General features: G+C 34.3%; 1 protein-coding gene across 2 annotated transcripts in view; it reads right to left on the bottom strand.

The window, feature by feature from the left end:
- Positions 1-21,017: 21,017 nt before the first annotated feature.
- LOC149840883 (cytochrome c oxidase subunit 5b-2, mitochondrial-like) overlaps positions 21,018-27,738 on the bottom strand; it is a 17,650-nt gene continuing 10,929 nt past the window's right edge. For both annotated transcript variants that reach the window (XM_090003425.1, XM_090003426.1), the window contains one exon: positions 21,018-21,388. In XM_090003425.1, the coding sequence (XP_089859551.1) occupies positions 21,335-21,388 (54 nt within the window). In that variant the 3' untranslated portion in view covers positions 21,018-21,334. The remainder of the gene's footprint in view (positions 21,389-27,738) is intronic.

Here is a 27,738-nt window from a genome sequence, read left to right as displayed (position 1 = left end):
TGTTTGTTGGCGGAACCTACATCTTCAAGTTCATGAGGAGTCCTTCGCATGGGACCTGCTTTTGAGTCTGGGTTTGTTGCCTAGAAATAGCAAATAGTTCTTTGTCTGGCAATGCTGGCTGTTCACGGCTTGGTGGGTGGCCTGGAAGGAGCACAACTACAGGATTTTTTAAGGCCAGCCAGGCTGGTGAGGGTAGTGACTGGTGTATTTTTTATTGTCAAACTAAAATGGCCAGGGATGGACGTCTCTTGAACTCGTCCCATTGTCAAAGATTGTTCATCTGTTCTAGCAAGATTAGGGATCGATCTCTCATCGTCCTAGGCCTTGTGCCCTATTCATAAATAAAATCTATTTTACTCTTTCTTTTTTTTAAAAAGGGTTTATACACGTCATCAAAAAATTTAAAAAAAAAAGCGACATAAATAAGAAAGGGTTTATATAGTCTAAGCCCACCCTAAAACTAGCCTTTTAATAAACACCCTGCACTGTTACCCATAAACCTCCACCATTCCCAAGCTCACCGACTTCTTTTAGGCCAAGCTCTATCTTCATTGACCATCTTACCCATGCTCCATGCACAACATGCACGCATGGCAATGATCATGGCGATGAAGCACCTTTATGCCAAGAGTTAAGGGACGATCTTCACGCCTATGCTCACCATCTTAATTAACCACTGGCTATGCTTTACATTGTATCACATGCATGGTTTAAGGCATGCCCTTCGATGGTTGCCACCTCACATAGGGCAGCTTTTGGGCTATTCAGGAAAATCCGTTGGATCTTAACCGACCAAATGTATCCAACCCATGACAGAGATTTGAATATTGTATCCTTTCCTTATCATATTGCGTACGGATCAGCATCAAATGCTGCTAAATCTGTTTAGGTCACGGAGGATCTCTGTTAAAAAATAACCTTGCACCCTAGGTTTGTCCTAGTTTAGACCTAATTTGACCTAGATTAGTTTAATTTTTCTGCGTTAACCTGGTTTTACCTAGTTTTACCTAAATCAGACTAATTTAACTAGGTTTGACCAGCAAGCTCCTACTTGGTTCAAATAGAATTTTGACTTGGTCTGGTTATGATTGATGGTCTAGGTTTGGTGTTTGGATGCAGGGTGCTCTTGTTGTGAAAAATTGTAACCAAGGTTCAAGAAAAACCCTTAAAAATTTATTATTGCACTGAGAGCACATTTTACCATCTCGTGCTTTATCGAGATGGGGTAAACAGTACGCCTTGCAGCCTTTACCGGTAACCTAGGCAATCGGTGATCAAAATGAATATATATTCTTGTTCTTTGAGAGCGGTGGAGGTAGCAGCTTTCGGCTGGAGAAGCTCTTCATCCTTTACCTCTAAAAGCTTTTAATTATAAATAACATTCCATTGAGTTCCACATTCTCTTACCTGAAGAACACAGCAAATTCCTCGCCGTCACTCGGCATTCGAGGAATTTCTTTTACCGTACGTGTTGTTTCTTTTTTGGAAGGAGGATCAATTCTCAGTCTGGCTCCTGTATATTGCTCTTGACGATGCTCTCTCCACAAGAAGCTTACGGCCTCTTATATTGATGTTTCTTTTTTCTTTTGTTTACTTTGCACTCTTTTTTGTCCTTCTTTTTAAAGACTATGCCCCTCGATCTTTTCTTCTCCGCTTGTTTCTGTTGTTTCTTTGGTGAAGTCTTGTCAACCTTCGTGTTCTTTGTTTCCTCCTTGTTCTGAGTGTGAACGAATATGCTATTTTTTCCTTTCAAAAAAAGTTGTAAACATTTTGTAACAGAGGGTTTAAGACAGCATAACCTAAAAGTGAATCCAAGTTCAATTTTATATCTGAGCGAAGACTTTACATCGTTCTTGTGGCTTTAATGGCACGTTTGGAAACAAGAAAAACTCTCATACTAAAAAATGCCTATGAGAAGTTTTAATATGATAAAATAAAAAAAAGCACTTGTTTGAGTTATATGAGAAAAGTGAAATGAAAACTCTTGAAAAAATAAGAGGGGTAGTGGTGGAGCTTCTCTGATGCAGTTTTGCGGGAGGTGGTGGAGTTTCTTCAGTGTTGTTTTTCATGACGTGGGTAATGATTGATAGTGGGGAGAGCGGTTTTTTGAAAGGTGGACAATGTTGAGATGGATGGTGGTTAAAAATCATGGTGTAAGGTGGTCGTGGTGGATCTTCTCCAGTGCCATTTTTTGGGAGGTAGGTGATGGTGGGTGGTAATGGTAAGATGAATGGTGGTGATGATGGATAGTGAAAAATCACCATGGGGAGGGCAGTTTTTCAAGAGGTGTGAGATGGATGGTGGTGGTGGTGACACGGAGATGGGTATCGGGCAAAGCGCAGGTACATGCTGGGCCTAGATCCGGTCAAGTTCAACATGAACCCAACTCAAAACACAAAAACTCTTTTTTTTGTTTTGCAAAACCCTAAAAAAATAAGGAGAGTTGAAAAAGGAAGAAGAGAGAGAGAGAGAGAGCAGTGGCTTCACTTTCTTCTCGTTCTTCTTCACATCGAGATCAAGGGATCAAGAGACAAAGAGAGGGAGGCGATGAAGAGATCCAGTGAGAGAGAGAATGGAAATGAGACCCCTTCCCTTAAAAATAAAATAAAAAATTTCAATCCCATTGAAATATTTTTAAATATTTTAAATAAAACAAACACCCCCCCCCCCATTGAAATATTTTTAAATAGAACTTCTTACTTCTTATGCCATGCTAGAGACGGTATGATCAAAATTAGGGAGCTCATTTTTGTCCTCTCAAGGTTGCACATACCCTATTTATATCTTACTCATCTCTTTTTCTTTTTTCTTTTTTAAAGTAGTAAGTAATTGTTGACATTGCCATTTCACAGCATTCGGCAAATTCCTGACATGTAGGCCACAACATTGTGATGTATCCCTGCTAAATGATGCTTCAACCAAGAGATATCACCCAAAATAATAGCATGGCAATAGTTGCACTGGATTTTCAATCAGTTTTTACTAATTACTCAAGTGTCCCATTATCATGTCAGATTATTTGATATCATCTTCCCACAAAAAAACTCAATAAGAAGAAAAAAATATAGTTTTTTTACCTTAACCCACTTCCTTGAGTAAAAAAATTATAGAAATGCACTCTTTAATAAACCACAAAAGCCCTCTCTCCTTGCACATAGATCGGCCCCCAAATCACTCTCATGAGTCATAGGATATGTGGATACCTTTCTAATAGCTTCTATATAAATGAAAGAGTTGGCCTTCAAGAGGTCTTTAAAACTCAAAATTAAAAAATTATGATTCAGTCCTTTTTAAAGTGCATCGAGTATGTGCCATACTTTACTCAAGAATCTCATGTACTGAAAATTCCAAAAAAACACATAAACTAAATACATATTATAAAATATTAGCTCGAGTGAAGCCAAACAGTGAAGTACCATACCTTCTAGAAAAATATCAATGAAGACAAACATAGGTATTTATGTATCAGTATTACCGAAGTGACAAAAGCATTGCAATTTGTACTAGAGACATGGTTGCACACCTAAAGGCACACATATACAATGTCTGCACATTTCCACCATATCCTATTTGTGTATCTAGTATACATGAACAAAAGATGTGGGCATAAGTTATATATGGATGTATCAAATGTCAGCACACATATACATCAGCTAATAGGCATCAAGGGCCTTACCTCATATGTATGACATTAAACATCCTAAACAAGAAATATATATGCAGAACGGTGTCAACAAATATTTTTCTGTATATGTTACATTAAATCCAAGCAGCTAGGATCAGAGGAATATGCCCATATGTCATCTAACAGCTATCTGCAAAAAATGGGCATGGACTGGGCATTCTCTCAGTAGTTCAAGTTCCTAGTTCTCTTCTCCACCAAAGATTATTCACCTCTTCTACATTCAATGAGTTTGAAAAAGGAGAAAAAAGGAAAAAGAGATAAATAAAGGTGAAATAAACTTGGAATTATTTTACCATTTCAAATAAGAGAAAAAGGAAAACACAGATAATTCAACAAACTTCTAAGGTATAAGCAAGAAGCCTAGATAATTCACAAAAGCAACTTTCAACGTAAACGTTGATTGTCTTTCATTCAATGTTGAGAAACAAATCATCACACAGTCAATTTCTATTTCTTGAGCTCATGATAGAAAATGAACTCTAATCCAACAGACTTTCAATTGATACAAACACTTGCCTAATGTTAAACTAACAAGTTTTTACCAGTGGGAGATAACTACAAATCAATATAGAGAGAGAACCCTAAAAACAAGGCTAGGAAAGATGAAAAAAACACAAGGGGATGCTCCAGTCATTGAACCGTCGGACCCTTTGGCATAGAAACTCCAATTGTCAATTGGAGATAGAGAAAACATGGGCACGAGAGGAAAAGAGGAGTGTAAGAGAGGAAAACACAAGCAGGGAGATGCTCAAGTCATTGAAATGTCCAACCCTTTGGCATAGAAATTCAAATTATCGAATGGAGAAGGAGAAAATAGAGGCACTAAAGGTACGTTTGTGTGTCATGAAAAATGGATGTTTTCAGCAAAAATGCATCGACATGTGTGTGTGTGTGTGTTTTCATGGGACCCACAGTGACAACACAAACAACGAAAGCCACCATTTTTATGAAAAACCCCATAACGAGCATGCCAAAGCCTCTAGGCTTTTCCCATAAACGGTTCTCGTGGGAGTAAGATTCCATTTTTGTGGCAGGCATTTTCACAAAAGGGGGTGCCATGACCCCCCCCCCCATGACATGCAAATGTCTCTTAAAGGAAAACACAAGCAGGGATTTGTCAATGTGTGAGTCTGACCCAATAGCGTTGGAACTAAAACCGTGGAGATGCTCTTGTTAGAGGTGCTTAGTGTTCTTTTTCTAAACATGATGGGTTGGATGAAAATTGTGAGCTTAAGTTAAAATTTATTAAATTTTTTTTATTAGTTTGAACTATTTTGTTTCATTAATAGTTTGAAATGAATGGTTGGTTTGATGGTGGAACATGAGTTTCGAATCTATGATGTGTCCCGGATCTGTGGGATGCATTTCTATTTTTATATAAAGATCTTTTGCTAAATTTTGTAAACGAATTTTAAAAAAATCATGATATTTAGGGTGAGTTTTAGGGCTATTACACCTCCCCATGAAGGAATGTTTCCTACCAAAAATTATACTTTTTAGAAAAACTCGCTTAGAGAGAAATTTTCTCTCGTTTGGAAGGTTCAGAAAAACCATACAGGTTTTTCACTTTGTATCACTTTTCTTACATCTTTCTCACTTACAAATATGCCCAAGTGTGTTTCTATAAAATTAAACCAAAGAGCTCAATTTAGCATGGCCTCAATATACACCTTGGTATATTTATAACACCAATATTAATGCATTAATAACTAAAAAATGGGGTCATTTATAATGACAATGAAAGGTTTGAGCTTGGTATCTTTAATCACTCCTTGTGTAACACCTAAGAATTTTTTATAATTATTTGATAAATAAAGATGAAATTTATGTCTCAAATTTGGGTTGAATTTTAATTTGAGATTTAATTCAAATTTGGGTTTAAATTCTAATTTGGATTTGAATTAGATTTGAATTTAATTTAGAAATTGAAATTGAAATTTATTTGAAGTTAGTTAAGAAAATTGGACCCATAGGGTGGGACACCCCTTAGGTGGGCCCCTCCTAGATCTTGGAGTCCATTATGGGGTGGACTCCATCTAAGCAAGTCTATCCAAGGGGCATGATGTCCCCACCTATTTTTCAAAAGAGAATTTCTAATTAGCTAAAGTCAAACTAGCCAATGAGTTTCCTATTTCATTAATAGGCCTAATTAGTTATGGGCTTAATAGTTTCCATAATATGTAGGAGTCCTAATTAGCATACGATTTCATAAATTTACATATAATGCAATTGAAATTTAATTGAGATATGCTTAGGAGGGAGTTTCCTTATTGGATTAGGAAACTCATAGGAAAACTATAAAAAGGGTCATCCTACCTCTTTCCCCCCACACGTCTGCCTAGATTTTCCTCTCTATCTCTCTATTTCCCTCCCTCTTCCTTCTTCTTCTCACATGCCTTCCTTGAAGAAGATTGTTCTAGAGGCTGGTGTGACTTCATCTTGGTGGTGCATACGAAGAAGGATTGGTTGGTGAATATGAATTCAATGAGCTTTTTTGATAGATTTTGTTATTTTGAGGTAGGTACATTGTAACTTTGTATGTGTGTATGGGGTAAGATACATGAGCATGTTGTGGGGATGATCCTCAGATACGTATCAGTATGTATATCAGCCTAGATCCACCTAGGTACTAATATGATTTTGAGTATGAAGGTTTTTAATATACTAAAATCTTTTTCTAAAAACTATTTTTGAAAAAAAAATGAATTATTTATAGATAGTGGTTGATTTCTGAAGTAGATTCATGAGTATGTATTGTGTTTCTATGCTTATATCATGATTAAAAGTGTGCAAGCATGAATCTGATATATTCTAAATGAATCAAAATCATTGGACGAATATTCTTGATATTTTTTATAAAAAACATGAAGTTCTTGTTGGTTTCTTGAAAATTGCATGTTGTTTTATGTATTTTGATTCGACCAGTTATAATGGTTCTCGCAAACCATGAAATCATAAAACCTGTAAAATTATGAGAATGTTTTATACATATAAAAACAATCATAGTTCAAATTTGTGACTTAGATGAGCCATGGTTTGAGAGATATGACATCTGCAAGTCGATACAGGAATCATGTCATGACATATATCCTGTGAAAATAGAAAAACTTTGTAAAAATTATATCTCCCAGAATACCTAAGATCTATGGATAAAATTTTATTGTGTGTTGGTTTAGATATTTAAGAATACATGATTAAAATATTAGAGGTTGATTCTTCACAATTTGAAAATAAAAAATTAGGAAAGTTGCTCTAGAATCTGTGTTTTTTTGAAACATGTTCTATCAAATAACAGAAACAACATATATGACATGATTTTAGTTCTCTATTGGAATTGATTTTAAGTTTGGACTTTTGGAAACTTGAATCAAGCATATCAATCCACCCACAATAAAAATCTCAGTATTTAATTTGTTATATATGATTTATGGATGATTTTACATTGGAAAGATAGAATGAGACAAGGTTGTACTTTGAATAGAAAATAATATGTACTTATAAAATTTTTAATTCTTGTTTTGAAATGAGTTAAGGTCTAGATTTTTTTCTTATATACAGTTAACATGTGTATGAATCTATAGTAAAAATCTCAAAGCCAAAATCATATTGTATGAATTATGGCATAATTTCTAATGACTAAGAAATTTTGTCATAACAATTATGAATTGAAAACTTGTGTTTGAATACATGTCATGATTTCAAAGGTGAACCAGATGAACGTGACAAGGTTTCAGAAGTAAACCAAATTTACTCATGACCTACTAATCTACAATAGCTGGGCCTATTGAGGCTTGGTAATTGTGCTAATACTTGTAAACAATCTTTTGAATGCTATGCTGTAAATTTTTTTTATAATACTATAATGTGAAGCATGATGTGTTAATATACAACATGACGTTATGATATGCAGCATGATGATATATGATGTTATGATGTGTTATAAGATGAAAAATATGCATGCACATGTGGATACTCATGAATAAACTTATAGTTTAAAATAAACAATGTGGTGTCATAAGTGCACAAATAGGTTGTGTGACATGTGATGATATTGTGTTTTAAGTCATGTAAAGCATGCATGCACACAGGAATGCTCATGAAAGAGCAAGGGCTTGGAAAAGAACCTATGAGGTGCTAAAAGTGCACCAAATTATGAAAAAAATATATGCACACATAATAATTTGGTCATCGCCTTTATAAGCAAGATGTTCGACTAGTTTTAATGCACCAAGAGCATAATGAAAGAGTTATTAATATGAATGAGCTAATATAATTATATAACTACCATGAATGGGTAGTATGATGCTCATGCTAAGAAAGACAATGTGAAAAGTTACCCTAGAAAGGTACTTGGGTTATTGAGTTATTGAGTGATGAATAAAAAGCATATTTGATGAAATGTAGTAAACTTTTGCTTTAATAAAAACACCCAATAACTCATTCAGACTCGGGCTTACCTTGGAGATGGTAGGTAGTATAAAACTCCATTATAACATTATTGTTTTAAGAGCAACAGCATCTCATTGGTCCCTAGGTCCTCAGAGACTATCAATTGTATCCTAGGTGGTAGGTCTATGTCTTCTTCATAAGTATTGGGATGCATTCTGTTGGCCACTACTATGGGTTTTCTCTCAATCACGGGCCAGCCACAATAAATTTATTTCAGTAAGTCACTCGAGAAATTAAAATACATAGCATAACAAACATTTGAGTAGTCTCTTCTGATTTGATAATGCTACTATGAGTACCCGCACAAATGGTAAAAAGTGAAACAAAATCCTTGCACTTGAGCACTTTTATTTTGTGTTAAACTTGTATTAAAAATATGCCCTAATAATGCAAATGTTCAATTATGAACATATTCATGTTTTGAAATATGTTGCATAGATTTAACTGCTATAGTTGTTTATTGGAATGCATCATGACTGTTTATGTTGCATTATACATGTTCTGAAAAGATGTATGTTTCATTTATGCTTATCTTTGTACATACATATGTTGTTATTGTGTTTTTACTAAGATTTGATGAGTTTGACCCCTATATTATAATTATTCAAGTAATGAATAAATTAGCTGGAGTGATGATGGAATGTTGTGGGTGGTGACCAAGAACCAACTATTTGGATCTAGGATTAGTTTGAATAAAAAGACTTGTTAATTGGTTTTGATAATTATTTAAAAACAATTCATTTAAATTAATGAATGATTGATTTAGTTTATAAATTGAATTGTTATTTTTATATTTTGGATTTGTATTCTTGTGTTGAAACCAATTCAAGGTTTGGACCTGAACCCAAGTCCAATACGAGAATTGAATCCAGTCCCATGTTGAGTTAACCTACCTATAACCTGCCCGAAATTCTAACAAAAAATAAAGTAAATGTTTTTCATTGTATTTTTATTTTTTTATAAAGGGTTATTGTCCTTGGTTGTCTCTTTCTCGAACTTAGTTTTAGTGGGCTAGTATACACTAGCACTTGTGCACAAGTGGCCTCCCTAGTACTTAGTTTGATTGGAGCAATGTCATTGATAAGGCCTTGCATTAAAAAAATATGCTTTTCTGGGTTAAATTTTTTGGGTGTTACACCTTGGAAAAGTTGAAAGTAATGTTGTTCATACTCAAGCCATGTACGTGGATGTCTATGAAGGAGTTAATTTATGATTAGCACTACTTTGACTGGCCACTAGTAACCTGCATACATGACTAGGCATCCTAATGTGATAAAATGTTTAAGTCAAAGTGTTGATGACTAAATTTATACATGTGAGGATGGAACTTACTTGGATTCACGTGAGATCCTTCTTTAAAAATACGATGCCATTACAAGCTTCAACCATCCTTTGCCTTGTGAAAAGGTAAAGGTGAAACATGTTTTCTCAATCCTCGTAGATTGAATCGCTCCATCGCGGATTGCAATATGCAAAACAAACATAAAATTGTGTATAAGTACCTAATAAAAGATTAAATAAGAATAAAATAACTTGATTAGGGATCTAGGGAAAATACCATTTTCAAACATGGGGGTTTGTTTGATCATTTAAGCTTGTCCTTCTGTCCATAGTAGATATGATCATTCTTTAGAGGCTTCTTGGACAACGTGTTGGTAGGATTGATGTAGATGTTTTCTTGCAGAGCCAACACATAGGTATGCAAAATCTAGATTTTTCAGATCCCTCAGGGTATAGGGGTAGGTCCCTATTTATAGATTTGAATGTACTCATCTAGAAGAGTTATTTCTGTGAAAAAATTCGTCTAAAAAGAGTCCTCTCATCCTGGGAAACATAATAGGATGGTTGGAATGAGATAAGGATAAACTTAGACTTATCCGCATTTGTTCGGTAAATTAGACGATAATTTGGTTGTGTCATCCTCCTATCGGACGACACTTGTGTTCTACCATCCACAGTGGATGACCAAATTGTTCTACCATCCATCACTGGATGGCTAAATTGGTTCTGTCGTCGAGTGGTGGGGTATCCGTCTTTTGTACCTACACACTTGGGAAAAATTTTAGAGATTGGGTGTTATAAAAATTCTGGTGTCTACACAAAGTAACAAACTTAAACTTTTTTCATGTGAAAAGATGTGTTAATGTGATGTTTTATGTGGGTGTTAACAAGGTTCACTACGTTACTTCATGTTTTCAAAAGCTATAAGTACAATAACATATTTGTGCATGAACTACTTTCATGCTTACAATTGTTGCTTTAATGAATTCAGAAAACATTAAAGTATATATTTGTGTTTTTAAGTAAAACTGACATACCATCTTGAACACATTTATATGGTCAGATTGAATCGATAAAAGCTTTAACTTATGATTTTTCAGTTCAATAGTTTCATATAATTTTATGCCTTCAATAACACCGAATATCAACCACACACACACACACACACACACACACACACACATATATATATATATATATATGTACACACACACACTTTTTTTGTTGGACCAAGGAAAATCCCTCTAATCAGTGATTGCATATAGATTGGCCTTCTGATAGTAAAACCTATGAGGTCCCCCTCTCTTGTTGGGAGTACCCCCAACTTCGACTAGTAGCAAGGGGCACTCATTTATGGTTTTTTAGTCGAAAAATGATCGTATTGTACAACAAAAATGACGTGTTTTCTAAAAACCTCCACAATTTACCAAAACTTATCCGATAACCAAAACCGCAAATGTTGGGTGTTAAAATTCTCATTTTAACTTTGTAATATGCGGACCTCTTGAGGATATGCGAATTTCTTTTGTGATAGACTTTAATATTGATTTTTGACAAAGAAATTGAAGAATTTTAGAGAAACACATAAAAGAACAAAGAAACTATATATAAATAACTTTCCAATGACATATGAATCGCTGAAAAATTATGAATGGGCATTGAGATACAACCTCAACAACATTATGAAAAAGGAGATGAACATGCAGAGTTGCACCTAGACTAGTTATTTTATATTATTTTTTGGCCACCTGCACCAAAAATTAGAAAAAATAATATAAAGAATAGATAGATCAATGTGTTAGCTTTTCAACAACACCAAGATCGCCTTGATCTGATGAGCGGTTTGAGAGAAACGTCCTCTAGAAGATAGATTTTTTTATTGTATCGCACCCTTTGACTAAAAGGTAGATTCGCATAATTTTTTTTTTGTAGACCTCACAAAGTCTGTATAAAATATAGGCAAAAAATTACCAGTATTTGCTAGGATAAGAAAGTTCGTATAAAATATATGCGAGGATGAAGAAGTCCACATATATTTTATGCGAAGATGAGGAAGTCTGCATATATTTTATGAGAGTGTGAGAAAGTATGCATATATTTTATGTGAACTTCATAAGGTCATCCTCATAAAATATATGCGGACTTCCTCATCCTCACATAAAATATATACGAACTTTCTTATCCTCACATAAAATATATGCAGATTTTCTTATCCTCATAAATATTGATCATTTTTTTCTTATATTTTATGCAAATTTTCTCATTATTGCCTATATTTTTGTGATTTTCATGAGGTTCACAAAAAAACTTATGATTTTCAGAGGACGTTTCTCCTAAACTGCTCATCAGATCAAGGTGATCTTGGTGGTGTTGAAAAGCTAATGTGTTAATTTGTCTATCATTTTTATTGTTTTTTTAGATTTTCGATGCATGTGGTTGAAAAATAGTATAGAATAATTGGGCTTGATGCAACTGCGCATATTCATATTCTTTTTTCAGAACACTATCACGGCTATATCTCAGCACCCATTTGTTGTTTTTCAACGATTCAGTTGTCGTTGAAAAGATATTTCCTTCTAGTTTCTTTATTCTTTTTTGTATTTCTCCAAAATCCTTAAATTTTTGGATCGAAAATCAATAGTAAAGTCGGTCATAGAGAAAATTTGCATATCCTCGAGAGGTCCACACATGTAAAGGTTAAAATGATTATTTTTACGCTTATCATTTGTGGTTTTAATCATCAAGTTAATTTTGACAAATAGTAAAGTTTTTTAAGAAACACATTATTTTTATCGTACAATAAGATCATTTTCTGTTTTTGAATTGTAGTCACCCCTTGCCCGGTGACAAACCATAGATGCCTTGTAACAACGAAGGTAGAGCCCTGCTGTGCAAAAATGTGCATATATTGTTCCATGATGATAGTTATTTCTTGAGACTATCACAATAATATATTTTAGTATTTGTTAGATGCCAAACAATAAAGCACTCAACATTTTTCTTTTTTTAACACGGAACTTCATCAGGGATGAGTATCACTTTATGGGCTCGCCTCCCAACAAAGCATAGTGAACTTGTTAATGCCTACCTAGTGGAAGTTACGTAACATTTTAAAAGAGTAGGAGAATTTATGTATAAGAGCTTAACTTATGGAAAATTTATGCTTAACTGCCTACGTTTTAAAAAAAAAATAGATAACCACATTTCTTTTGAAGAAATCGCTCATATAACAAATTAAGTCCTTTTTTCTTTCACTTGACTATGTTGAATCTTCAAAATGACACTTTAGCTTTTTTTTTTGACAGAATGTCACTTTTTATAGTTGTCATTAGGCATGTAAACAGATTGGTTTTGGATTGGATGTAGCCAGTATCATATTATACTAAAATGGATTCAAATTTGGATGGTGAAAAACTCCTACCAAATTTGCTTTTTTACATAATAATGTACTCAAATATCCATCAAATTAGGATATTTGTTGGATTTGGTAGCAAAAAATCCAAACTATATCCTCAAATAATTATGATCAAATATAGTTTTGGCTTACTGAATGCAACTAAGCAGAATTGAATTTGGTCAGATATTAGATAAAGTTCGATAGTTGTCATGCAATTCAGTTCAAATAAGTAACTTTGGCAAGATTTTGACTCTTTAAAATGACACTAATCATTTGTTTGCCTTAAATGATTGAATGTCATTTTGTATAGTTGTTATATAGTTAAGGCCAAATATGCAATTTTGTCAAGAAAAGTGACATAGGCAGCCATTTGGGTAATGTTGAAAAGATAGGTGCCTACTTGAAAAATTCTAAAAAATCGGAGGCTAAACATAATTTTTTTATATGCTAGCAATACATTGAGACCTTACCCTTATTTTGGAAGTCAAAAATTGGCATTTATATACGGTGAAGTTTTCTTTCTTCCCAGGGTTTCCTTCCATTCGCATCCGGTTTTCCAAAAAAAAGATTTTCGATAGACTGTTTTTGTAGAAATATTTTAAAAAATGGCTTCCAAACTGTTGCAAAATCTGAGAGAGAGAGAGAGAGAGAGCAACCTCAACCAGTTGAATCAGTTCCACCGATTGGCCTAAGAGCACTGGTGATCAGCAAAGGGCATTTCTCTTGTTTTTTAAGGGCGTTCACATGGAAAGGTTATGGCCATTCTTGACGCCCATGATTTCACGTGGAAAGGTTTTAGGGTGGAGCCAAGGGTTCTCATGAAAACTCCTCGATATTCTTTGTGTTCATGAATGAGTAATAGTTGAGACTGACTTTGGTGGGCCCACCCTCCTTCTACTTGGATTCTTGCTCACATGATTGTATGTGTGGGCTTCCTCAGGGGTTGTTAATTTGATCTCTCATCTCCGTGCCATTTCGGACAAAAATCATGCTGATAACGTAGGGATATAACAAACCTTGAATGCGATGGATGCGCGGAACACGACGGATGCATGAAACGTGACGAATGCATGGAACACATTCACAACATCCTTATTTTACTGTAATTTTTTTGTTTCATCTCCCTGTTACAGTTAGAATGGGGATGGGGATGGGGATGGGGGGAATTATTTTAAAAAAAAAATAGGGGAGAGAGGTCTCTCTCTCTCTCTCTCTCTCTCTCTCTCTCTCTCTCTCTCTCTCTCTCTCTCTCTCTCTCTCTCTCTCTTGCATCCAGGCGGCGAGGGGGTGAGGTGGCACCGAGGGTCACCGGCATCGGTGGTGAGGCCGGCGTTGAGTCCTTTTCTTCTTTCTTCTCCTTTTCTTCATTAGACTTTCTATCTCTCCACTTTCTTCCTTTCTCTTTTTTTTTGTTGGACTCTATCTCTTCTTTTTCTCCTTTCTTCTCCCTGTTCGTCTCTCTACATCTCTCTCTGTTCTTCGTTCTTCATTATTTTTATTCTTTGTTCTTAGTTCCTAGTTCCTAGTTCCTAGTTCCTAGTTCCTAGTTCCTAGTTCCTAGTTCTTCCTCCATCTTCTTTTTTTCTTTTTTTTCTTCTTCGTTCTTCATTCTTTGTTCTTTGTTTTTCACCTTCTTTTTTCTTCGTCTACTTTTTTTTAGGGTTTTGATTAGTTTTTCTCATTAATTAGGGTTGTTTTCATTTATTAGGGTTTTTTTATTTTTATTGGTTAGAGATTTGAATCAAATTTTTTAAATTAGGGTTTTTTGTAGTTAATTTGATTGGGGTTTTTTTAAATTTGATTAGAGTTTTTTTCTATGATTAGGGCTTTGAATTAATTTTTTAAAATTAAGGCTTTTTATAGTTAATTTGATTAGGGTTTTCTTTAATTTGATTAGGACTTTGAATCGAATTTTTTAATTAGGGTTTTTTATAGTTAATTTAATTAGAGCTTTTCTTTTCTTTGATTAGGGTTTTTTTTTATTAGGGTTTGAATTAGGGATTTTTATTTAATTGTATGACTTATTTTTTATAGTTTAGGATTTTTTGGTTTATTTATGATTTATTTTCTTGTATTTTAAGGTTTTGTGATTTAATAGGTTTGATAATTTGAATTTAAATTTTGATATTTTTATGATAAACTTTCATAACTACATGTAATATGACATTGATTAAAGCATTTATATAACAAAAAAATATCAATTTTTTTTCTCAAATTACTTATATTTTAAATATTTTTTAGTTTTTAAATCCAATATGATATTCATACCCGAGGCTAAAATCTATAATAAACATGTTAAAACACTCATGTAGTTGGGCGAATCAAGCCGTACAATCCAAAACGAAGTTATCTGTGTGTGTTCATGTTGTCCACACAGCCTAAAACAAGCATTGGATACAAGGAGCACAGTTTCTTGTACAGCTGAAACAAACATTGGCTTTAGTACAGTTACTGAACATGTGTTTCTGTTGTGTTCATTTTGTCCAATCTTTGAAGAAGCATCAAACAAACTTTCAAGGGCATTTTTGTACTGCCTTTTGGGCTTTAAGGACATTTTTCTTACCATCAAGGCATTTTGGTGGTAGGAACATGCTCTCGGTACAGTATGAACGGTGGATATTTGGTGATTTTCAATGATCCCAACCCGTGATGGGTGATGACTTTGAGTCTGGTGGATTGGCTTATCCGTGACTTTAAACCCAGCAGTAGGGTGGTCCCCCACAATGGGTTTCACCCATCCCCACCAAAGTCGTCTCTATCTTCAAACCCTTCTTTGAGATTTCATTGATAAAAGTTGTTTTGATCAAATCTCACTCCCAGGATATACGCTCTGCATCATTCCTTTAGTAAAGACGGGGCATTTAAATCACAAACATCCTACTTGTATGTGGGATTTTTGTGGTGATTCAAATTCAACGGTAGACAAAACACAAAATTTTGTGATTTAGAAAACATATATTTTTGTCAAAAAAATACAATCTATAAGAGTCAATTGTTATTAAATAGACCATGCTGAATCCATCTATAGAGTCAGATTTGATCAAAAGACTCAAAGGTGGTATGAAAATGGGAGATGACACAGAGCAAGAGCAAGATTAACTCAACTAGATAAACAATGTTAGGAGTTGATGTAAGGATGCAAATGGATCAAATTCAAGCTGAATGTAGCCAATAAAACATCCGACTAATGGAATATTGGTTAAATGGATTCAGATTTAGCTTCGGACTGGGATTGTGAAAAGCTCATACCCAATTCAGCTTTTTACATGTAATCAGATTTGGATATCCATCAAATCCACATATCTGCCAGACTCTAGCATAAAAAAAAAATAGCTGTATTATAATCGGATATGGTTTCGGGTTACCAAATCCAACTAAATGGAGTCGGATTCAGTTAAACATCAGATAAAATCTGATCCATTTACCAGTTGAAGAAAGTTCAGTGTCCAGGGGTTGAAGAAATTGCTTTTGTGCAAACTTGATTCAACATAGATACTGTGTACAGTGAACAGTCGGTTCGCCATTGATTACAGTTTGAATAATACTAATCAATCTCATTCTGAACAAAATATCTGCAGAGAATAATCTCACGATATTTTGAAAAATCTATCTTTTGAACGTTGCAAGTTTGAATCCAACTGATATGGGTCTGCTTTCTCTGTCGAAAGCAAAATATGAATACTATACAAATTCTACCAAAAGTGTTTTTATCGCACTAATGCCACAATAACAGCATGATATTTTCAAAATAAAAGATATTTTGAGAATGTTAGCCTTTTCAATATAATATCACCCTTTGAAAGTTTCACGATAAAATCAAGACATTCCATAACAGCGCCCATATTTGTGACTGCGGTTTAAAATGTAAACCCAAGGTAAATTGGATATTATGTGCGAGTATAAAATGATGAGAGCAGAAAGGTCAACTATGCTTATCAAGGGACTGTTCTAATCTTCCTTCACCACATGCCTTCGTTAGCCCAAGGAGGCAGCCTCAGTTTTTTCTTTTCTGGCCAAGCCAAGGGAAGACCCCAGTGCAAATGGGTCGATTTGGATCTGAATGGTATCCAATAACATAAAAAAAAATATCAACACAAATCCATAAAAATGATAAAAAAAAGAGGCTTTTACATATAAAGATGCAAATGGGTTGATTTGAAACCAAATATAGATCCAGAAAAAATAAGATTGGATACACACACACATATATACATATATTGGATACACGGTACATGCTGAATATGGCATGGTACTAAATGAAACATTTTATCAGATTTTCTGTGTTTTTTAGAAATTATAATCGTACAGTGTTCAGCATGATTGATTTACTAGAAATGGACACTTGGATCATCATTTTGGATGGAAAAAATGGCATTTGAAGCCAAAAAAATTTATGAAAATTGTAGGCTGTCGATTTTTGAAACCTTATAAAAACCTATTCCTACAAATCCTCCAAGAACTGATTCCTCCAAGAACTGATTCCTACAAAAACAAGCATATATATTACATCTGTACGGTTAGAATTTAAAAAAAAACACAGGAAATCCGATAAAATGCAAACCGGTCTATTGTTTGTTGATTTTTTTTTAACTCTTTTTTTTGGTCGGAAAATCGTCACTACTTTGTTCCGTCTTTTTTATTGCAAAACCTTTTAAATATACTCATTTAACAATTTTTTGTCGTTTCATGTAGTGCTAACTATGCTTGGAGAATTATCCATCGAATATAATCTGATCCAGGTCAATATCAAGTCTAACACAATTCATTTTGCTTTTCCAAATAAAAGTATAAACTTTGCCATTCTATTGTGGATCCAGTACTATATAATCTCAGATCCTAACTGAATTCAGCACTAACACTATGACATCCGAGTTGGATATAGATTAAAATCCAAATCCAGTCTCGGCGCATCAAATATAGTGAGAGTCAAGCCTAACTTGATTCCCCCAGCCGGCAAGTGGCAAACCACCCTCGCTGCAGGAGCAGCTCGAGCAGTCCGCCGACAGGTTTGGGACAGCAACCCCTGTGCCCTGCCCTCAGAGCCAATCCTTTTCCTGAAGTTACTGATCCATTTTATGTAGGTACGCACCATGTGTGTGCGCTCCTGCGGCTGAGGCTGTGATGCCACGATGCTAAACGAAACATGTTAATGAATTTTCAGTATTTTTTTTTGAAATTCTGACCCCATAGATGTGTTCAGCATGATTGATTTACTAGAAATCAACAATTGGATCATGCATTTTGGATGAAAAAAATTATATTTGAGGTGTCAAAACTTTATGAAAATTGAAGGTCATTGATTTTTGAAACCTTCTACAAACCTACATGGTCCAAGAAGTGATTTCTATCAAAACAAGCATATAGATCACGTTTGTAAGGTCAGAATTTCAAGAAAAACATCGGAAAATCATTAGAATGTTTTATTTAGCACCGTGCCCATTTTATAGGTTTTCATTTTCAAATATATATATATATATATATATATATATATATATATATATATATATATATATATATATATATATATATATATATATATATATATATATATATAGAGAGAGAGAGAGAGAGAGAGAGAGAGAGAGATGTGCAGATGCACAATCCATAAGGTGTGCAACTCAAAATGGGATTTTGCTGAGTATCCATCGCACGCTTGGTGTTTTTACTGCAAAAAACACTGAAAACGTAAAAAATCAGACAAAGAGGCCTTTAGTGGGTTTTGAAGTGCCGCTAAAGGTCCCAGTTCCATTGGAACCTTTAGCGAACTTGAAACTGCCACTAAAAGCCTTTTTTAAAATGTCGAGCGTGCCCCCAGAGGTGTTAGCAGTGCTTCAAAAGCACCGCTAATTCAGCTCGCAAAAAATAGCAATTTTTGTGGGTTTTTCTGCTGTTTTTGCATGCTCGCCGTCCATCACATGTGTGATGGACGACCAGCCTGATTCAATCGGTAGTTGGCATATATATATATATATATATATATATATATATATATATATATATATATATATAAGGAGACCATCCAACCAAAAGAAGGTCCAAATTCTACAGTGTTTCTTCTTTAATGAGCGAGTTTTTCCATCCATCGGACTTCACATATTAGACATATTTTGGATTATGAATTTTCAATGTTTATGTGTTTTTTTAAGAGCTAAAAATCAACAGCCCACAATACTTTGTATTGTGAAATTTTCAATGTATCATGAGCCATCAATTTTTCACGTTTCAAAAAGCATTCCTATATGTCATAAAGTATTTACGTAAAGAATATTTCTTACTAAATAAATTATAAAAAATAAATATGTGAAGTTCGATCCATGAGATGCTCAAGCATTGAAGGAGAGTCATCGTTGATTGTAGATTTTGGACGTTCTTTTGGTTAAACAATTCCCCTATATATATATATATATATAAGAAATCCCATAACAATGTACGGGAGAATGGTTGAATGCATTGCCACACCACACATCAAAAAAAAGTTTTTATCAGTGATCGTGTCGTGACTAATGCTAAAAACCATTTTTCATACCAAGTCCCTAAAATTTGTTTAGCACAAAAAAATTTGCGCCATTGATCACGTGCGATTAACAGAGCAAAAGCGTCCGATTATGTTAAACAAAATACATGTTCAATGATAAGGGTTACTCTATATATACAACCTGAAAACCCTTATTCACTGGTGGTAGGCTAGCAGTAAGCTCAAAAAGTGGTAGGCAGCTACCACTTTATATATATATATATATGATCTAGTTTTTCTTTTGGCTATTAATTCAAATCTAATTCCATTGGATCATAAGAATTTAATAACAAAAATAATTGTATTGTAAATAAAAAATGATGTGTATTTCCAAAATCACAACTTTTCAGCTATAAAAGAACATTTTCATTCTTCGCACATGCAAATTTCTGCCAGATATGCAAACTTTCCTCTCAAATATCCAAATACATGAATTTTCTTCGAATTTCCTCTTAAAATTTTCCTCCTACACATTTGCAAATTTCTTCTTAAAATATGAAAATATGCTGTGTATATTTTCTTTCAAAATATGTGAATATTATACTGTATTTTTATAATTTTTCCTTCAAATATGCACTTTTGAAGCATCGCTAAAGGCTTTAGAAGCACTTTTAATGTGACTCTAAAAGCCCATCACACTTTTGAAGCATCACTAAAAGCTTTAACAATGCTTTTAAAGTGTCGCTAAAGACCCATCACGCATTTGAAATGTTACTTTTTTTCAACAAACTCATTTAAATCAAAATAGCATAAGCACAGCCAGGAAGACAGTAGGAAACATGTGGAAGGACATTTGTGTGCAACAGTTAGGACATTCCCAAATGTGAAAGAATCACAAATGTATGAGAGGAATATCGCATATTTGAGAAAAAAATCACAAATATGAAAGAAAATTTGCATATTTTGACATTTGAGAGGAAAGTTTGCATATCAAAGGAAATTTGCATATGCAGAAAGAATCTTTTTACAGCCAAAAAGTTGTGGTTTTGGAGCAGATTTTCAAAATTTGTAGATTTTTTCAAGAAACGCATCATCGGACACACGGTCATTTTCTGATTTAATAATGTATAGATTCAAAATAACTTATTATGATCCGTTTACATTCCAACTATTATACCTTTTTTTTTTGAAAACTTTATTTGAAAGGAATAAGAACTCTCACATCGGTTCCACGATAAAATAAAAAAAAATTATTATATGAATTCTCAAAGAAAAGGAATGAGTATAATAAAGTTATTCAAACGCTATAAATCTTGAGAATGAGAATTCACTTTTCCATGAGAATTCTCCTCTAAAGTATCCAAACGCACCCTTAATTCCCAATCAAATTTAGTTTTGAAGCAAGTTCAGAAATATAGATAGTAATCCCCATTTGCCTTGAGGTCTTCCATCTCGCCATCTATTTCATCTCATCAATGCTTGACATCCTTAAAAAGGCTAACCAACGAAATAAGACGAACATGTTCCACTGAGAAAAAATCAATTTTATTTAATTTATTTTTAAGTATCAATTCCTGCCCGCAATTCATAATAAGGGGAACATCTAAAAATTGAAGTATTTCAGTTACCTATTTTCGAACTGGAAAGGAATAAACTCAGTAATGAACTAAAATTTCATAACATGACAAATTGACATAAAAGATTTAGATGTTGCACAAATACAAGAAAAAAAATAAACAGAAAAAAAACACTTGAAACATAACTAATTCCCTTATTATGAATTCCATCCCAACATTGCTTGAGATGGAAGTGCACTGAGTAAAACTCAGAGGCTGTCAATATTATTTTTGGTGCGTCTGAAAAGTTAAAATATATCCAAGACCCACCATAATCCAGAAATCAATAACGCACCAAAGATGGTACAGACCAGTTGCTGCATGGAAAGGAATTATAAATAAATTTTCAAAAAGAAAACTACATTTGAAATAGAACTGTGACGTTCTAACCGCAATAGAGATTGTTCATCTTGCCCAATATTATTCAGAAAGGTGAATTGCTTGGGTGCAAATCAATGATCATCATCATGGCCATCCGGAGGACCTCCTTCACCTATCACCTCAAGCTGAAAAGATCATGTAAGAGGAATCAGACCAAGGATGCTCTTCCTTGGATGCATCATAAATACCAGTAGACTACTCCAGCACTTCAGCAAATTTACTACTTAAGCCTTATTTAAAGAAAATCAACATTAAAAGTTAAAACCCATAATGTGAGAACTCGGATGAGAACCAGCCTATGATTTATTGATTCCAAATACCAAGTTATCTCGCTGGACTATTATCACCATATCAGTGTGCATCAGAAGCAACCTAGGTGTCCAACCTAGAGGTCAAGTTCCCCTCTCACTAAATCATGCTTGCCCAGTACCCCACAACTCTTAACCCAGACTTAGACAAGACATGCTACCAAGCAGGCTAATGAGTATACCACTCTCAACACTCTGTTCCAACAAACGCAAAGTGGAAGTGTTGATGCCGCTACAAGGATCTTCGATCAGACACTATGTCAATAAAGCAACATAAATTTCTATCTATACAACTTGAAATGAAATGGGGATCTTTGAAACACGAGCTTAGATTAACAAGAGCAAGTGTCAAGAATGACACTAAAGCATAACCCTTAAAAAGGGTATAACTGGAAACGAAATAAAAATAAAAACGTTTTCTTTATTGATATGAAAAACCAATTGCTTAAGAAGCATTGGAGTAAAATACAAGAGGGGCTGCACCCTCTTTCAGCTGTGTATATAAAGGGGTGCAGCCCCTCTTGTATTTTACTCCAATGCTTCTTAAGCAATTGGTTTTTCATATCAATAAAGAATACATTTTTATTTTTATTTTGTTTCCAGTTATACCCTTTTTAAGGGTTATGCTTTAGTGTCATTCTTGACACTTGCTCTTGTTAATCTAAGCTCGTGTTTCGAAGATCCCCATTTCATTTCATGGTATCAAAGCCGCGGAAGTACTAAATCTTGAGGAAAAACTGCCTCGGTTTCCGTGCCCGTTTGCAAAAGTGTTCGCCACTTGAAGAGAAGTGTTTTATCACTTCATTGGAGAAGATTTCACATCTTGTTGTATTGTTTTTTTTTCTTTCTTTTTCATTTTCCTTCTTGTTTCTCTTCTATCCCTATTATTTCTCTCCTTGTAATCGATGGATGACAATGATAAAGTCACCATCATGCATATGAAACTAAGCGATACGAACTATGTAACATGGGCTTCAATCATGAAGCACCATATATGGGGAAAAGGCTTATGGGGGATTGTGGATGGTTCCGATTCAGAACCTAAGCTATCTCTTACAAAAAAGATGGAGATAAAGAGGTCCCTCTATCGGAAGAAGAGAAAATCAAGGCTATTGCCTCATACGAGAAGAAATGGAAAGAATGGAGAATATCTCATGCGAAGATAATGTCATGGCTTATCAATAGCGTTGACATTAAAAAATGCTCAAGTCTTGCCAAATTTGATCATGCCGATAATACCTTAAGAATATGTATTCCCTTAAAGATATTGCACACGTGTGCAACCTCCAAGAAAAAGTTCGAATGATGACACAAGGAGACAAAACTATTCGTGAATATTACAATGGGTTGTCCGAACTTTGGGAAGAACTTTCCCTTTTAGAACCAAAGTGGCATTGTACCGAAGACATCGAGCTTCGTCAGAAACAACTCAATGCTGAACATTTTTACCAGTTTATCACTGGATTAAGGCCGGAATTTGAAACCACTAAATCGGCCCTACTTCACCGGGGAAAAATTTCTTCTATTGTTAAAACTATTGAAGAGTTAACAATGGAAGAAAATCGTCTCCGGAAAGGTTCTTTAAAAATTGAAAATGATTCCGTTTTAGTCGTGTCTAGACCAGGGAATCATGTTCGATCATATAGGCCTCCTCACTTTAAGCGACAAAATGGTGACTATGATAAGAAGAAAGTTATTTGTCATCACTGTCATGAACCGGGGCACTACAGGCCACAATGTCCCAAACTTAAGGAGCTGAGAGAAAAAAGAGTTGCAATTGCTGGATCGGAGCCTAAAGATCAGGATGCACCAGTTTCCCTGGCCCAACTAATGGAAATTCTTCAGCCTCTCATCAAAGGTGCATCTTCCTCATCTGAAGCTTCAACCGGCGCAGCAACCTCATCTTTTTCTGATCTAGGTAAAATTTCTTGGCTTCTTGACTCTGGTGCATCTTTTCATATGACCCCAAATAATCAAAGTCTATCCAAATGTGTTAAAAATAAAACAAGTGTGTCAAAGGTCTTTACTGCTGATGGGACTTCTCTTGAAATAGAAGGAATAGGAAATTTTGAAAAAATTTATAAAACAAAAAAAATTTTATTCCAGAAATTAGACATGTTCCCAAATTAAATTTAAATCTTTTATCTGTATCTCAAATTTCTGATTATGGGTGTAATATTTCTTTTTCTTCTCATGGTTGTTGGGTACAGGATCGCCAGTCAGGCAAGCTGATTGGGGAAGGCCATAGAGAAGGAGAACTCTATTACATGAATTTTTTGGAAATGCCGAAGAAAGCTTTTTGTTATAATATTCAAAAAATAGAGTTGGAACTGTGGCATAAGAGACTTGGTCACCCACATATAGCCAAAATCCAACATTTTCCAAATCTAGGGAAATTTTGTAACTCTGAATCATTTGATTGTAAAGATTGTATTCTCGGCAAAATGAAAAGATTACCATTTCAGAACAGAACCTCTTTCTCTTCAAGACCACTTGAATTAATACACTCGGATGTTTGGGATCCTGCACCAGTAATTTCTAAAGGAGGATTTGTTTACTATGTTATTTTTTGTCGATGATTTCTCCCGACATACGTGGATGTACTTTCTCAAACATAAGTCTGAAGTATTTTCATACTTTCAAACTTTTCATAATATGGTTAAAAACAAGTTTCAAAATGATATTACTATTTTTCGCACAGATTAAGGGGAAGAGTTTTTATCCACAGATTTTCAAAATTATCTTAAATTGCATGGCATCACACATCAAAGATCTTGTCCTTATACACCTCAACAAAATGGACTGGCAGAACGAAAACATCGTCATATTATAGAAACCACTAGGACTTTATTAATAGCAAATCAAGTCCCGAAAGACTTTTGGGCAGAAGTTGCCTTAACTTCCACCTATCTCATTAATAGGATGCCATCTTATTCGTTACAAAATATCACTCCCATTGAAAAACTTATGAACATTTCTCCAGACTACTCTAGACTAAGAATATTTGGGTGCAAATGTTTCATATTTACTAACAAAAATGATAAACTTTCCCCTCGTGCGATTCCCTGTGCCTTTTTAGGATATGCTGAAAACCAGAAAGGTTATAGATGTTTTGACTTCAAAAATAATAAACTATATGTGTCTAGAAATGTTTCCTTTCTTGAAAAGGAGAGCTTTGATTTTAGAAAATTAAAAGACGTCACTGAGTACTCCTTTTTGTTAGATCTAACATCAACATCTGATGAATATGACCTTGACTGTAACTTTGATGATGATCAAAGAATTATTGATCTTAATGTTGAAAATGAAGAAGTTCATAGAGATACTAGTATTCAATATTCCAGGCGACAAGAGTCTAATCCTCCATGTGCACTTGAGAAATATTCTAACATTCCAACTAGACAATCAACCCGAATCTCGAGGCCTCCAGGAAAGTTTGTATCATACGAGTCTTTCTCACCCACATATAGGGCAGTTATTACATTAATTCACTCATATGAAGAACCATCCACATATTTTCAAGCAAAAAATAATATCAAATGGATAGAAGCCATGAAAGCTGAATTAGATGCACTTGAAAAGGCTTCTACATGAAATATTCAAGATCTTCCTCCAGGGAAGAAAACTATAGGATGTCGATGGGTTTATAAAATTAAAACCAAGAGTGATGGTACTCTTGAAAGATATAAAGCCCGTTTAGTAGCCAAAGGTTATGCCCAAGAATATGGGATTGATTATGAAGAAACCTTTGCTCCGGTGGCTCGTATGACTACTGTCTGAACCTTAATTGCCTTAGCTTCTATCAAAAAATGGTCTATTTTTCAAATGGATGTCAAAAATGCTTTTTTAAATGGAAAGCTAGTTGAAGAAGTATATATGAAACCCCCTCCTGGTCTAAGTATTCCTAAGGATAAAGTCCTTCGCTTAGAAAAAACTCTTTATGGACTTAAACAAGCACCAAAAGCTTGGTATGATAGGTTTAGTCGTGTTATGATTGATATTGGTTTTCAATTCTGTTTAACTGACACTGCTTTGTTTATTAAGAATTCTGATGCAGGGATCATTGTGCTTCTTCTCTATGTGGATGATATGATCATCACCGGAAGCGATAAACAGGGAGTTGAAACAATCAAAACACTTCTTAAATCTCATTTTGAAATGACTGATTTGGGCTTGTTGAGATATTTTTTAGGCATTGAAGTTGCTTATTCTCCTAGAGGATATTTATTATCTCAGACTAAATTTGCTTTTGATATTGTTTTCAGGTCTGGTATTACTGATGATAAGAAAGTCGACACTCCAAAAGTTGTTAATGTTAAAATGAAGATTGATGATTGAGAACTTCTTGCAGACCCTACTCCTTACAGACAGCTTGTCGGGGCACTTTCCTATCTATCCATTACCAGGCCAGATATAGCACATGTTGTTCATACAGCAAGTCAATTTCAACATGCTCCTACTTCTGTTCATATGGGAGCAGTCATGCGTATTATCAGATACATCAAGTCCTCTCTTTCACGAGGACTTTTTTTATCTTCCTCCTCTTCTCTTGATTTAATTGCATATACTGATGCTGATTGAGGAGGTGATCCCAATAACAGACACTCAACCACTGGCTTTTGTGTCTTTTTAGGGGAATCATTGATCTCGTGGAGGTGTAAAAAGCAGCAGAAGGTATCTTTCTCATCCACCGAAGCTGAATACAGAGCCATGGCAACCACGACCATGGAAGTAGTTTGGCTCCGACGACTGCTTGCTGACATGAGAGTTGAAGCAACAAAGGCTTCACAAATGTGTTGTGACAACAAAAGTGCGATCTACATTGCCAGTAACAGAACATTCCACGAACGCACCAAACACATCGAAATGGATTGTCACTACGTCAGAGAGGAATATCTACACGGGATAATTGATCTGCCATATGTCACTTCAGAATATCAGTTAGCAGACTTCTTTACAAAGCCTCTCGCTGCTCCCCGATTTCACTTTCTCTTAGACAAACTTTCGCTCATTGTACCGTAAGTTTGAGGGGGGGTGTTAAAATGTAAAACTGTACATATATGTATATATAATAATATTATATTATTATATATATATATAAATACATTTTTCATTTCTTTCTTTTCTGTAATTTTTTTCCTTTATTTTTATTTTTTGTCTTTATGTCATCTAGTTCAGTTTGAACTAGAATGACTGTTGCTAGTCAAGTCCTATCCAGACTTGACTAGCAAATAGAGTTGTTGGACTGATAGGACTTGACTAGCAACAGTCATTCTAGTTCAAACTGAACTAGATGACATAAAGACAAAAAATAAAAATAAAGGAAAAAAATTACAGAAAAGAAAGAAATGAAAAATGTATTTATATATATATATAATAATATAATATTATTATATATACATATATGTACAGTTTTACATTTTAACACAACTCACCATTAAAATAATTTTGACACAGCATTTTTTTAGGAATTCATTTAACAAACAATATGGATCAAATTTACAATGATTAGCATCTGAAGCTCAGAAGCAGTTTCATGAATGAGAAAAAAAAACACGGAATATCAATACGTAGGTAGTCAAAAGCACCGACTAGGCTGCCTAGTCGGCCTAGGCGTAAGTAAAACGCTTAGGCTTTGCAATTCCTAGGTGGGTACCTTAAAAGGTACCAATTTTGACGACTAGGGCACCCAGTCGGGGACTAAGCTTACCTCGCCTAGGTGCGAGGACAGTTTGTTCACTTTTTTATTATTATTACATGTATTCTGTTATTTATTTGTATATATAGTTATATATGTGCAAGTTTTTATGATTTGTTCTGTGAAATGATGAAAACATGCTTAATTATATGGGTGTGTGTGTGTGTGTGTGCTTTTGGGATTTTTCTGTGAAATGTTGAAAGCATACATTTCAACATACACAGTTAATTTTAATTGATTATTTTTTTTACATATATGTGTGTTACCTTGTTTTTTATGAATTTTTCCATTAAAAGGTTGAAAGTGATATATATTGTGATTTTTATCTGTATATATGTGTGAGTTTCTGTGAACTATAAAAGCCTGAAAGCATGTTTAGTATTGCTGAGTGTGTAATATGTTATTTATATATGTATGCATTACTGTGCTTTATGATTTTTCTGTGAAAGACCGAAAGGATGTTTTTTTT

Source organism: Nuphar pumila, chromosome 4 (genome assembly GCF_984573655.1).
Source record: "Nuphar pumila chromosome 4, dmNupPumi1.hap1.1, whole genome shotgun sequence".
NCBI classification, from domain to species: Eukaryota; Viridiplantae; Streptophyta; class Magnoliopsida; order Nymphaeales; family Nymphaeaceae; genus Nuphar; species Nuphar pumila.
Note: the sequence above shows the minus strand (reverse complement) of the source record. Positions and strands in the feature narration are given on the sequence as shown.